The sequence below is a fragment of the Gavialis gangeticus genome, unplaced genomic scaffold (genome assembly GCF_001723915.1).
Source record: "Gavialis gangeticus isolate Ggan-Ray unplaced genomic scaffold, GavGan_comp1, whole genome shotgun sequence".
Classification (NCBI taxonomy): domain Eukaryota; kingdom Metazoa; phylum Chordata; order Crocodylia; family Gavialidae; genus Gavialis; species Gavialis gangeticus.
Window position 1 is genome coordinate 36,636,447 of NW_017729025.1, and position 14,513 is coordinate 36,650,959.

Consider the following 14,513-nt stretch of genomic DNA (forward strand, 5'->3'; position numbering starts at 1 on the left):
TTTCCCCCCCCCCCCCCAACCCAGAGACTCTCAACAGCCTATCCCCAGCTTCATACTGGAGCTCTGAGCAATCATATGGCTTTTTTTACATAAAGAGATTGCTGTCTCTTCAGGTTGGTCTCCTACTGCACTTCCCAATCTTTCTTTGCATCGGGATAGCTTGCTCTTCTGCCTTGAAAGCAGGAAAAACAACTGCACAATAGCAAAGGTGTCTGAGAGAAATGTCCCATTGACCAAAGGAATGTCAGAAGTCCCAGCAGATAAATTTTTGAGGCTATTGAGACTTGTAAGGAATTAGGACAATGCTAATAGGAGAGGCAGGATGGGACTGGCTTGGAAATATTTTAATGGCTGTCTGGCAAGGTGGTCAGGGTCTTTGGGTTGTCTCGGGTAGGATGAGTCCATGTCCCTAGCAGTCAGAGCGGCCAGGATCACCAGGAAGATTGATATCTGAAAATACTGGCAGGTCTCGCTGAAGGATTAGTTGATAATCAGATGCGAAGATAAGAAACTTTACTTGTCTCTTGTTCTGTCTTCAAACTTAGGGTCAGTTTTTCTAATATTATTTATTTTTCTCCTATATAATAAATCCTTTAGTTGTTTTGTTTCCTTACTGAATTCCTGTAGAAAGAGTGTTCTCTGGGTGAGTGTTATTCCAAGCCAACCCATTCTTTGGAAAGGGGGACCTAAAATTCTTTCACAATCACAGGGAAACTTCCTGAAGCTGGCAGAGATTACTCTGATATAGCTGTGAGGTCCTGTGTAAGGACAGTAGAGCTGAGGCTTGCAGAAATAAGGAGTTATACCAGGGCAAACCCTGGTTTGTTCTGTGGGATAAACAGAAGGACATCAGGAGAAATGTGGCACTCTGGCGTGATACGCCACAGGTGGGTTTGATACCCACCTTTTAGTAGCTTAAGTTTTGAAATTTATCAAAGCATCTGTTTTTGGCTTAGGGTGGAGTCAGAAAACCACTTTGTGTTTATAAATTTGGATTAGATACTTAAACTACTTTTTAAGCACAGATAAGTTTAAATACAGCTCCCAATTTCTGTCTGTTCTCTTCTGGACTGTCAGGTTGCTTTGCTATATATGTGGTTAAAATTGTGTGGTATACAAGGCAGGTGAAGACCCTTTAATGCAGGGTGGGGAGGCTTCAAAACAGTACAGTTGTAGAACTTCATTAGATATTTCCACTTGATTACACACTTCTGACTCCAGTGTCCAGAATTGTGTAGTCATGTCATGATCCTATTGGGGTTGGTCTTGAGTGAATTGAAAGTGGAAGTATATCTAAAAATGAAAACACCAAGTGAAGAAGAAAATTCTCTTAAAAGCTTTTCTGCTTCTATATTTGATAATAGCCTTTTTCTGTGCAAAGAATGTTTTCATGAAAATAGATTTAATTCATCTAATGTTTACTTCTCATATTAAGTCTCTGAATGCATCATCATAGAAAGGTTTCTCTGATGTAGCTTTGTGAGGAATACCAATAGATGATTTTTTTTAATAAGTTCTGTTTTCCAGTAAACATCTTAGTTCAAGACCAAGTAGAGTGACATAAAGCAACATGTGCCATGCGTTGTTTTACACGAGCATATGCATGGACTGTTATTTCTGGTTATTTAAGAGTCCCATCTAATACGTTGGAAACTTTATTTTCTTGATGAACATAGAATAGGTTTTTGCTTTTTTCTGAATCGGTGGCAAGTTACCTTCCTTTCTTTCTCTCACCTTCCATTTTTGTTCTTTGTTTTCCATCTTTTCTCTTATCCCTCTTTAAATAACTGTGTGACTGGGAACAGATAGATGTTCCTACAGGAGGTGCAGCGATATATCAGTCTATATTGGATCAGCACCAATAAAAGGAAAATTGACATTATTGGCAATCAGTTTTTTTTGGTCGGTGTAACCAGTAATGTCACTGATTAAATGCTGCATGCATGTAACCAAGAATGTAGCCTGACAGCTTGGAGAGCAGCATCTGGCTGATAAATCTGTTGAGGGGAAGGGGTGTGGGGGTGCAGATTGAGGGCTCCCCCCCCCAGGGAGGAAGGGAGTGGGCTGGTGTAGGGCTAGGTGCTGCCCTGCTTGGTGGGGTGGGGTGCAGGATGGAGCTGTGGGTGGCTTGTCCATGGGGACGCAGGGGGATGGGGAGGCATGGGGGCATGTGTTCCCTCCCCCCTGCCGATTTATGCATAGGGCAAGGGTGGGCTGCCTGCTGCAGGGCCAAGGGCTGCACCAGCCTCTTTGTGGCAGCAGGGCTGGGCTGGGGCTGCACTCGGGGGGGGTGGTGTTGCTCCAAGGGAGGGCTACAAGAGGGTTATGGCAAATTTTGGAGAGGCCATAGCCCACCCAATAGCCCCCCCTCCCAGGACCACCATCACCACCCACTGTCCCCCTGCCCACTTCAAGCGCAGCCCAGCCCCCTTCCCTCCCTTGCCACCAGGAAACAGCTGGTGTAGCCCCTGGCCCTGAGCCCGCAGTGGGCAGTCTGCCTTCACCCTGCACACAAATTCAGGGGGATGCATGTCCCCTGTGCCTCTCCTGGAGGTGTACACAATGGTGGGGAGCCCCCCCTGCACCCCTTGGACGAGCTGCCCATGGCTCCATCCTCTACCACACCCCAGCCCTACTCCCCATGGGTGCCTTGATCTGCTCCCCCCCCCCCCAACTTATTGGCTGGACACTGCTCTCCAAGCTGCTGTACTGCATATCAGCTATCAGATCGGTATTAACAAGCCATATAGGCCAATAATTGGCCAAAAAAAGCTTTTATTGGTGCACCCTTAGTTTCTATAGTGTTTAACATGTATAAAGATGCCAGAAGTACAACACAATGAAGTAGAGAATGGGATTAGTTTGAAAACTAGGAAGTCTGCTTTTATTTGACTTAGTTCAGGACATGTTCAAGCTTTAAAAATAGTCCACAATTTTGTCGCCTTCTGTCATCTTACATAATTTACAATGAAATTTGAAACTTTTACAGCTATTTTCTGTTGACTCGGCCCTGACTTAAATGTAGCATATGTAAGCCAAGCCACTCAGAATTGTCTAGTTTCAGTAGATATGGGATAGAAGTCATTAAATATGTACAAAGAAAAGTAGAAGATTAAATAAGAAAACAATTTTTATCCTTTATTTACTTGGAAATCTGACTAGAGCGTATTTTAAAACCTGGCTGAAAAAGAAGGGAAAATAGTGTAACTGATAATCTTTATCTAACCAAAGACACCACTGTCAGTGTTAAGCTCTTGTGTTTAATTTTAAATATTTAAGCACAATAATTTTTCCATTTCTTTTTTTAGGAACGTCATCCTACTCTCATCAAGGCTATGGCTGTGAATCAAAACTCTATAGCCTTGACCATGGCCAAGAGAAACCTCAAGACAAGAAAAAGAAAACCTCCAGTCTTGCCACCCTCAAAAAGAAATTTATTAAACGAAGGAAGTCTAGCCGATCGGCAGATCATGCCAAACAGATGCGAGAGCTCCTCTCGGGCTGGGATGTCAGAGATGTCAATGCATTAGTAGAAGAATATGAGGGAACCTCAGCCTTAAAGGAACTTTATCTACAAGCCAATTTGGCAAGACCAGAAACCAGGACGCTACAGAAAGACATGGCTGATCTGTATCAGTACAAGTACTGTACTGACGTGGACTTAATATTTCAAGAAACTTGCTTCCCTGTGCATCGTGCGATATTAGCAGCAAGGTGTCCATTTTTTAAGACGCTGCTTTCTTCCTCACCAGAATATGGTGCAGAGATAATAATGGACATTAACACAGCTGGCATTGACATGCCTATGTTTTCCGCTTTGTTACACTACCTTTATACAGGAGAGTTTGGGATGGAGGATTCAAGATTCCAAAATGTTGATATCCTTGTGCAGCTTAGTGAAGAATTTGGAACACCAAATTCCTTGGATGTTGATATGCGTGGGCTGTTTGATTACATGTGTTACTATGATGTGGTTCTTAGCTTCTCATCCAACTCTGAATTGGTTGAAACTTTTGGTGGAAGTCCAAACTGCTTAGATGAAGAGCTCAGAGCTCACAAAGCTATTATTTCATCACGGTCCCCATTTTTCCGACACCTACTGCAGAGGAGGATACGGACTGGTGAAGAAATTACTGATCGAACTCTACGGACTCCAACTAGAATTATACTGGATGAATCTATCATACCAAAAAAATATGCTAAGGTCATTTTGAACTGTATGTATACAGATGTGGTGGACCTTTCGGTTTTGCACTCCAGTCCCTCAGTGGGGAGTCTAAGTGAAGTTCAGGCTCTTGTAGCAGGAAAACTAAACATGACTAGGGCTGAAGAAGCTATGGAGCTTTACCACATAGCACTGTTCTTGGAGTTTAACATGCTTGCTCAAGGTATGTAGTATTGTGTTCACTTCCAAATAAGTGACATTTCCTAAAATTGAATGCAAGCCTAAATTGCTGCTTTCATGTGGGTTATTTTTTTAATTATGTTTTCTTGATTGCACTTAGCACTAAATAAGAGCTGGCATTTTTCAAATCTCAACATGCTTTACAAAGATAGCAGATGAGTAGTATTTCCATTTTATGTATAAAGAAAGTGAAGTGCAGAGAATCAAAGCCATTTTCCCCAGAGTCCCACGGTAAGCCAGTGAAAATGCTCTAGTTAGTCTTCCATGTTGTTTTCCATAAGTCACCTTATTTTAGCTAAGAACTTAAATACTTATTGTACTCCTGAATGGTAACAGTGCAGGTGTACAAGTGAAACATGATGGGAGATTCTGTATTCAGAGTTTCACCTTTTATACAACGTTAATGATTAAGTGGGCATTTGCTTTGGAGATGCTCATTTGCAGACACAACTTTAAAAATCCAGCAAAGTAATTTTTGAATGTTTGTTTTTAATCCAGTCTGTTTAAGGTGGGGCAAAATAGTGGCTGTCTGTGGGTTGTGTTTACAGTATAAGAAGATATCATTCAGAGTGCAAGGAGAACCAGCATCTAAGGAACAAAACCAGACATCTTATGAACAGCCCTCTGAGCAGTTTGCATGAGCATAAGTGCTAAACTGGAGTGACGGGGAGGGGAATGGGGATGAGAAATAGAAGCTCTGGGAGTGAAGGGAGTGGTCTGCTAGTTAAACATGGCAGTGTCTGCTGCATACATGCTGCAGGAGGGCTTCCTGTACTTCCAGTTGTGCAGCTGGTAGAGATTTTGGTTTCAACATGACATGGGAAATGCTGTGGATCTCTGAGTTGGAACCCACTGCCTCTGAAAACTTATGTCTGCTATTCCAGTCTGTTGGTACCAGGATGGGTAGTGTGTTGGTTTTAGATGTGAAAGGGAGACAGTTACCTCTTTGATCTTCCTGCACTTCACTTGTACGTTCCTATTTAAACTCATGTATAAGGTTAAACAGTAATTTGTATTTATACCATTTACCTCCCGGCTTGGTGCTTCTCAGCTACTTGGGGGAGTGCCACATCCAGGCAGTGCCTCAAGTTACTAGTCCCTCTCCCTCTGCCTGCCCTGCCACCTCTTGGTTCCTGCTGGGGCACCGTGCAACTTCCCTCCTGTCTTCCTTGCCGGACTGTACCCTACCCAACACTAAATGATAACCGGTAAGCTACAACCAGTTATCACTGGGCTTATTGGCTAAACAATTAACCATTTAACCATTCATATGCCTAGTGACTGGTGATTTTTTTTTGTTTGTTTGTTTTTTTGTTTTGGTGGTCTTGAGGGAGGGGGTTGTTGTTCCCAAAGTAAAACACATTAAAGGACATCATCTTCAGAAAAGATTACCTCAAACTGTATCTCAAACAGAGCCCCTAAACTCAGTAGTTGCTCTTTTGAAATCTTGGCTAAGCACTCTTTGATGGTTTTACTCCAGGGGGTGGGGTCAGCATGGCACAGTGGATGAGAGATCTGAGTGTTTAGGAGAGCAGGAGCATGGCTTTGAGAGAATCACCTTTTGTCTCCCCATCTGGAGATGGGAAATGACAGTGTGAAGGCATTCCCTAAAATGAAATGCACTGAGACTCTTATAAACACCTATTCTGCCTCTTCAATAGTTTAAATTAATTTAGTGTAATGTTTCTGGTATGTCTGCAAAAGAATACCAGAAAATATACTTGTCGATGTAAATGACGGAAGAAGTAGAAACAGGAAGACTAAAGCTCATAATTGAGACTGAAGGAAAAACAAGATCATGTGGTCTGTTAAAGCTGTAAATTTGAGTGTCTGGCTATGTAAATTACGCAAGATAGATTACATGATTGCTGTGGATTATTGGGGAATTTAAGATTAACTTAAAACTTTTAAATTGATATGGACACATTGGCTAATGAAACAGAATATTTGAGCTATTTTTCAGCTTTCGGTAAATTTTTCAAATCAGTCAAAAGAAAGTTGAAGGCTAGTTGGTTCCAGTTAGATTTATTCATAAGAGGTCACCACAGGGTGTGGACACACATATATTTGGAGTTTTTTCAAAAGGGCAACAGCATACTACATCCTAAAGGTTGTGAAAACCACTTCAATTTAAATACTGCTTCATGAAAGAAAAAATGTGGAATGAATAAGTGATATGAAGTGAAATATTACTAGAAATATTTGGGCAATGGTTCAGTCACTGTAGCTTTATGGAATGAATGATGTTTATGATGGAAATAAAAATGCCTTCGGGAGCACAACTTTGTTCTTTTATCAGGATTTAAGAAGTTTGTTCACCAGTGAGGTGTGGGATGCTGCTTCACAAAGGGAGCTGGGGTTGGGAGCCATCAGCACATGCAGAATTTAAACTTTCAGTGTCCTTTCAGTGCCCTTCTATCTAACAGTGATTTGGGTAGTGCAGAGCTGTCTTCCTCAGGTTTCAAAAGCCCTTCTGTATCTGTATGTTTTGGTGAGGAGGGTAGGTTTGGGCCTTACCAACTCTTTAGTCTGTGGTTTGTTACTGTATCTGCTGTTTGTTTGTTTGAATTCTGTGTGCTGCCATGTTGTATGCAGCTACTCCTTGCTTAATGTCGTAGTTACATTCTTGAAAAATGCGACTAAGTGAAATGATGTTAAGCAAATCCAGTTGCATCACAGTAGTTGCATCACAGTAGCAGGCAGCAGCCAAATAACTTTATAACCAAACATTGTGCGACTTTAGATGAGTATATTCTCTAATAGATCAGCGATGTAATAACAAAACAATGTTAACCAGAACGACATTAAGTGAGAAGTACCTGTACTGTATGGGACCTCTATATGGGAAGCATCTGGTATTGTCCCACTGACAGAGATGGGATACTAGACCAGTTATTGGTCTCATCTGCTGTGGCAATATCTATATGCTCATCTGAGGCACCCTGTAATGTGCTGATTTTGACCTGAAGGTACAGTACATGGCAGGCTCTGAGTATTTGTGGCAGTTTTGGAGCCACCCAAGGATAGTAGCATGTAGCAGCCACAAGGGTATCTAATCTCTTGGGGGAGGAGGAGGAGGAGGGGAAGAACGTTTTTGGGGGTTGGTAGACAGAGTACAAAGCCCTGTTGTTGAGGCCACCATCTAAGAGCTCCTTTCCTGTGAGTCCATTTCCAGTGCTGTCTAATATTGGTCAGGCATTGCACAGATATAATTCGGGACATAATTTGTCTCATGGAAACTTGATACTGATGAGGCATAAAAGATTGTAGCTTTGACATTCAGATCCTAGTTCATATTCAGGCAATTTCAGAGAGAAAAAAACCCATAATTTTATTTGTAAACTGGCAGATGAGATGGAATTTGGTGAGACAAGAAACATGCAGCTCGGTCTCACTTTTCTGAAGAGTTCTGCACTTTAAGTAGTTTCTGATTGTAACAAGGGACTTGGCTGGTTAAGAAAAGGTATAGAGACTTGGATATTGAACAAATGCTATAGAATAAAAGGCTTGGGTACTAAAGAATAGATAACTTTTAATATGAACTGTCTATACCACTATACAGTAGTATAGAACAATGAAATGCGAGGAGGAGTTTTAGCTTATTGAGTGTATCCTCCACAGGAAGTCTGTATCAGGAAGTTGTTTTGTAATATTCTTGAAGACTGAAGCAGCATCAGTGTTAACATCTTATAAGAGCTACCACAAAGACAAAGGATGCGTGTTTCTTGAAGAACTTTACCGGGGTGGGTGGGACGGTGTCATCTCCTCCATAGTGTTGTTCCTGGAATCGTGGCTAAACTTCCATAACGTGGAATACAGTCTTTTTTTATAACGACACTTTCTGAAGAACTTGCATCAAAGGACTGTCAAATGCCGTTGATTCTGAAATTGTATAGCATGCGGAAAACCTTCTGTATTGCCTTTATAGGCTGCCTGTATGCCAAATTTGGTCAGCAGGTCCTCAAATGAACTGATACCAAATGAGTCTCTTGATTTATAAGGGAAGTGCCAAAGCATTGGTACCGTCTGCTTACAAAGCAGGAAAACAAAACAGGCTCTAGGTAAGATGAGTGTGTTGAGAATTTAAATGTTAATAATAGAACTTGCAGGAAAGTAGTAATTGTTTATAAGTACTGCTGCTGTCTCTTAACGTGTTGATAACTGATAAAGGCATCTTGAAGAGAACATTTTTAATAGATAATAAGTAGGGACAAATACTCATGCAGATATGCAAATACTTGGTATATATCAGTAATTCTCTACCAGGGTGCTGCAGGTTGCCACACAATGTTAGCACTCTGAGGTGCGCAAACCCAGAAATTTCAGATAAGAATCCCTAGTGTTAAAAACATGTTTGGGGCTTTCTGAGTTCTTTGCAGTGGAAGAATTGCTCCAGGGAAAACTAAGAGCTGACATTTTCCAAGGGGTGCCTGGAGTCTGTCAAGCAGTGCTTTAAGTCCAAAAAGGTTGAGAACTTCGGGTGGGTGGGGTGTGTATTGATGTTACATTATTGCATATAAATAAAACTAACTGAAGCTTAGAGCATTTAATCGGTAAACTGAAAACAAGAACTGAACTGAAAATAAACTAATTGTAGAGAATCTGTTCAATAGATTTAAGAATATCTACTTGTTATACAAATGGGTCTCAATAGTAATCAAGGAATTGGATCAGAAATAAAGCACAGTGTAAATTAATTATTGTGCTTTTTTTTTTACAAATATAAAAAATGATTTTTTTCTTAAACTGGAAGTGTGATGAAAACAAGTGAAGAATTTTGAAGATGCTCAAAACAATGGCGTAAACCACTTCTTTAAATGGAGATGTTTTCCTAGCAGGATAAAACCATGAAGAGTGCAAAAGGAAATGAAAGAATTATACATAAGCATAGAGAACTGCTTTTCTGGCTGCAGTAACCCTGGCAAAGAGCATATATTTGGCTTGACACTGAGATATGTATTTAACTTCTGTGGAATTTTTCAACTTAAATATTTTTGAGTCAATATGTTCTAAAATGTTTCAGCAACACATGATGGAATTGCAGTCCTTATTATCATGGAAAATACTGATTATCTTCATGTGTTGCTGTAGCAATACAATTACAGATCATTTTATATTGGGTTTAACTTGAACATTTTTAAAGGATTCAGTAAAAACCTCTTCCATTTTAAAAATGGCTTGAAAGCACTTTTACTGGTCATAGTAAACTCATTAACTCCTTTGCAGATTTTTGAAAATTTTAAAAACATTTTATGATTCCCTCCCTCCCCCACCCCCCAACTTCCTGAAAAAACCAGCAGAGAGAGGAGAGACTATAAACAAGAAAGTAAAACCTACTATAGATAAAGGGTTATAAGATATAAATTTAGTGAAGAGAAATATTTTCTTATTCAGGATTATTCTAATGTGTAATAACAAGTGGTTTTATAAAATAACCCATTGCTGTGTTAACCTGTCTTCCATTAATAGGAGGTCTCAGCCTTGTAGAAACCTTATTTGCTACTTATCCTGATAAATTGTGATGTCAACTAAGTATCAGTGGCTTCTTTTTATTTTCCTGGCCCAAGTTTATAACTTACCATGTAATATCAGAAGAGTAAAGTAGTGCTAAGGTTTGTAGATAAATGAAAATCTCAATAAAATAAAAAATAAGTTAATTGAGAAAGAAAACAAGTATATTTGCCTATCAAATCTTTTAGCTGAATGCATAGGTTTGTGGAAGTTGAGCACAAGAATAAAATATTCTTATAGTCCTGGTATAAGCTTAAGGGTGTGTGTACTACCGTAACATAACCAGCTTAAGTTTTCCTTACTAGAGCTTACAGTTTTCCACTTCCATGCCTTTTTCTTAAATGTAGTTGCACTTGAAACTAATTCAAGTGATCATAATGACAGCAAAGTTTTGGTTTGAATTATTATGATGAGGTGTGCTTAAGATGCATGGAACAGTGTGTTCTAGTGATGGCCAAGAAATTTAATTATGAAACGCACAGAGACTCTTCCATCTGGGCCTCTGGTACAAATGGTTTAGGAAAAGGCCCTTTCAGAAAGCTGGCTCCCATAGTGCCTTGTGAGTTTCTAGAGTTTCTTCTCCCTGATATTTTCCAGCTGCTTAAGTTCTTGCTGCAGCACATCTGTTAATGAGTTCCAAGGTGACCAAAGCTTGGAATCTCTGCTGTTTTCCCCAGAACCTTTTAGTTCACGTTTAGTCAAGTTCTTGATTATACTTTCCACCCATTCCCATCCACTTTGTCAGACCAGACTGGGTATTGGTAGCTGGGTTTCAACACGTTTAAAGTAGTCTTACAAGTCCTAATCCAACTGTTTTTATTTTCTGTTTACTGAATTTCATTTCTGTCTTCAAGGTCCTTTTTGAGAAGCATCCAGATGCTGTTTTTACTTTGATGTCAGCAAATATTTGTTATATATCTTAGTTCAAAAGGAATACTATTGCCATTTCCTGCTACTGACTCTAGTTTTACCTCTTCTGCTACTGGTGTCCTGCAGTAGCAATGTCTGGGGCCTTTTAAATGACATTCCCAGTGGAGAAGGTCAGGGTGTTACATTATGTGTAACTTCCCTTATTTCCATGCGCTAGCTCTGGAACAGAGATGATAAAGCAACTTACAATATCTGGCCGTGATTAGACCCAGCACCAAGGCCAGCACATTGGCAGCTGTATCTCAAGAATCAACTCTTGGCCTGCGTCCAGACGAGCACAGTTGTGTGGTATGTGGTGTCGCAGACCTGTCTGTGGCACCACATACTTCATGTTCAGTTTTTCTCCACACTACAAGGGAGCAAGATGGAGGGGTTTTTGACCCCAGGATATGCAGGGGTCAGAAAAGCCTGTGGAGGAAAAGAAGTGGAGTAGCGCATGCATGGGCAGCACACGCCACTCAAAAGCAGAGCCAGGCTGCCCAAAGCCACACTGCAGCTGCCAGCCAGGTTCAGAGTGGCAGGATCACTGCTGTTGTAGCCTTGGGAAGCCCCCAGGTAAGGCTCTGGGGGCCCACCCATTGCTTTCCCCAGCCTCCCCTACTGCCTCTGGGGTAACTTGCTGCAGGCCAGAGCACATGTATCACAGACACTTCCTGGGGACAGCTAGCAGTGGAGCAAGGTGCACTGCTGATGCTTGTCCCTGGAGAACCAAACATCCACACCACATGGGTGGGATAGGGGAGGTTGGGGCCAGTATCTGGGCTGATCCCACTGTCTTACCAGGGGGGCCTCCAAGAGATGCAGCACCGGTGATCCAGGCATGCAGAGCCTGGCCAGCAGCCTGTGGTTTTGGGTGGTGTACACTGCTGCCATGTATGCTGTGCTGCTTTTTTTCTCTGTGCTTTTTTTTGCCACTGCACTGCAAATATACAGCATTGTGAACCAATATATGTGCACGGTGCACGTTTTGTGACCCCTCAAAAGTCTTTGAGGTGCCACAGAGCGCACATTCCCACTCACGGGACGCAGCTGTGAAGGCTAGGTACAGTGCAAAGTCCTGTGCTGCTCATGAAGTGTGCTCTCAATACATCACTGACTCCATGTGAACTTTTGTGTAATCAAGTTTCTCTTCTAAAGGCTGGGCATTTGTTGATGTATCAAGAAGTAAATAACACTATTATAAGAAAATTGCCATAGTCTTCTTGCCTTTCCAAATACTGAAAATTCTGTGGGAGTCACAAGACAGGACCCTGCATCAATAACTTTTGTTCATTAACAGAAGTATTTACATTTATATTACTGTCCCTTTAAAATAATTTCATAACATTTTTAAGCCAAATGTATAGTTAAAATGTAGATAGATGCCAGACTTCTGCTAAGAATGAACTGAAAGTATATTCAGATTGCCAGGGTATTTAATTGATCATGAACTATGATTTTTTTTTTTTAAATCTAAAAATGAAATTTCCTCTTGCAGGAATCCTTACTGTTAAGATAAAGGTATTTTTGCCTTCCTTAAAGCCTGTTCTAACTTTTGTTAAAGTTAGTCTCTTACCTGATTTTTAGAGTCAAATTAACTAATGGAAGTTTAGGTTTGGTTTTTAGATGTATATGAGCTGATTCATAGTAGAAATGCAGCTATTCTATAGATTGATCATGATAATACTTCTGGAACTGTGACCAAAACCACAAAAGGGCTCAGATATTGTGGGTCTTAACACAGTGATAGCACTTCAGTGGGAGGGGAAGAGTGGTCGAATACTGGGAGGGACACTGAACCCACTTCCTGGGTGGGTCCTCTAGGCCAGCGGTTCCCAAACTCTGATTGCACACCACCAATTTAAAACGATACAACCTTAAGTACCACCAACAAATTTTTGTCATGTAAAGTAAATATAGTAAATCTGTTAACGCATACCACTGACAGGTTGTCTGCGTACCACCGATTGGGAACCGCTGCTCTAAGCTATAGCAGTAGTAGGCACCCCTTTCATGTTTTTCAGTAAAAGTGGCTGTGACTGCTGTGGCCTGTGAAATGTAAAGCTGTTGGTCTGATAGGCATGTCCTGAGCACGAAGGCTGCTCAGGGACACCTTGGTTCCAATCCCAAATCACCTTGGGCACAAAATAGGTTCAATGGGCAAAATGGCAGTAGTTCTGAGCATGTGTAGAAGCAGAATTTAAGGGCCTTGGAGAGCTTTATTGTCAAAAACTAGGCACCAAAGAAGTTGGTGGGGAATTTGTGGAACATGCATCCTTGAAACACAGGGCAAAGCCATCCCTTCTCGCAATAAATGCAGTTGGTGAGCAAGGAAGCCCCTATGGCTGAATAAGGAACTGTTGGACCTCATTAAACTCAAAAGAGTAGCCTACACCAGCTGGAAAACAGGAAGCATTATGAAAGAAGATTACTTTGCACTCTCCCACACCTGCAGAGAGTGGTCGAGAAAAGCCAAGGCACAAACTGAACTTAGGTTTGCTACGGGGATCAAGGACAACAAAAAGTTCTTCTTTAGATATGTGGGAAGTCAGGAAAAAGAACAAGGATAGTATTAGCCCCTGAGAGATCCAACAGTGCAACTGACATCAGATGCCCAAGGAAGGGCCAATCTCCTAAATGACTTTTTCACATTGGTTCTTCACCCTCCCATGAGGATCACACTGCCAGGAAGACCACAAACTAATTTGGGAGCTGGTGACAGGCCCAAAATTGTGGATCAGGTGAGGGAACACCTTGAGAAACTGGACATTCACAAGTCTGCGGGCCCAGATGGAATGCACCCAAGGGTCTTGAAAGAGCTGGCAGACATCATTGCATCCCCCTTGGCAGGAGTATTTGAAGAACTGTGGTGCTCGGGTAAGGTCCCAGATGACTGGAAAAGAGCCAAAGTGGTCCCTATCTACAAGAAAGCGAGGAGGGATGAGCCAGGGAACTAAAGACCAATCAATCTAATGTCCATCTCTGGAAAAATTCTGGAGAAAATTTTTCAAGGGATCCATTAACACCAGACTAATGGAAGGCAAGCTTCTGAATGCCAGCCAACATGGCTTTGTGACTGGCAGGTCTTGCCTCGCCAACCTCATCTCCTCCTATGACCAGGTAACGTGCCCTGGACAAGGGAGACTATGTGGATGTCATTTATCTAGGCTTCAGGAAGGCCTTTGACCTAGTTCCCCACAATGTCCTCATGGTTAAGCTGGGGAACTGTGACCTAGATCATCATATGGTCCGATGGCTAGGCAACTAGCTACAGGGTCAGACCCAAAGAGTACTAATTGAAAGGAGCAAATCCATGTGGCACAGTATTACCACTGGAGTCCCTCAGGGCTCGGTACTTGTGCCAGTACCGTTTTAACATTTTCATTAACGATCTAGATTCGGGAGGCAGATGTGAACTGGTCAAGTTCGTGGATGATACTAAGTTATGGGGGAGGGCCATCACACCACAGGATAGGCTGGGGATTTGGACGAGGGTGTGTTGAGCACCCTCTCCAAGTTTGCAGATGATACCAAATTATGGGGCAAAGTTAATACACCAGAGGGCAGGGAACAGATACAGGCCAACCTGGACAGGTTAGATCAATGGGCAGAACATAAGAGGATGCAATTCAACAAAGACAAATGTAAGGTACTCCACCTAGGAGGTGAACTAGCTAAAGCGGCAAGT

The 14,513-nt window shown here is 41.6% G+C and overlaps 1 protein-coding gene across 1 annotated transcript in view; it reads left to right on the forward strand.

Moving 5' to 3' along the window:
* Positions 1-14,513, forward strand: part of BTBD7 (BTB domain containing 7) — a 74,770-nt gene that overhangs the window by 13,438 nt on the left and 46,819 nt on the right. The window contains exon 2 of the mRNA XM_019518634.1: positions 3,309-4,388. Coding sequence (XP_019374179.1) covers positions 3,309-4,388 — 1,080 coding nt within the window. The remainder of the gene's footprint in view (positions 1-3,308; positions 4,389-14,513) is intronic.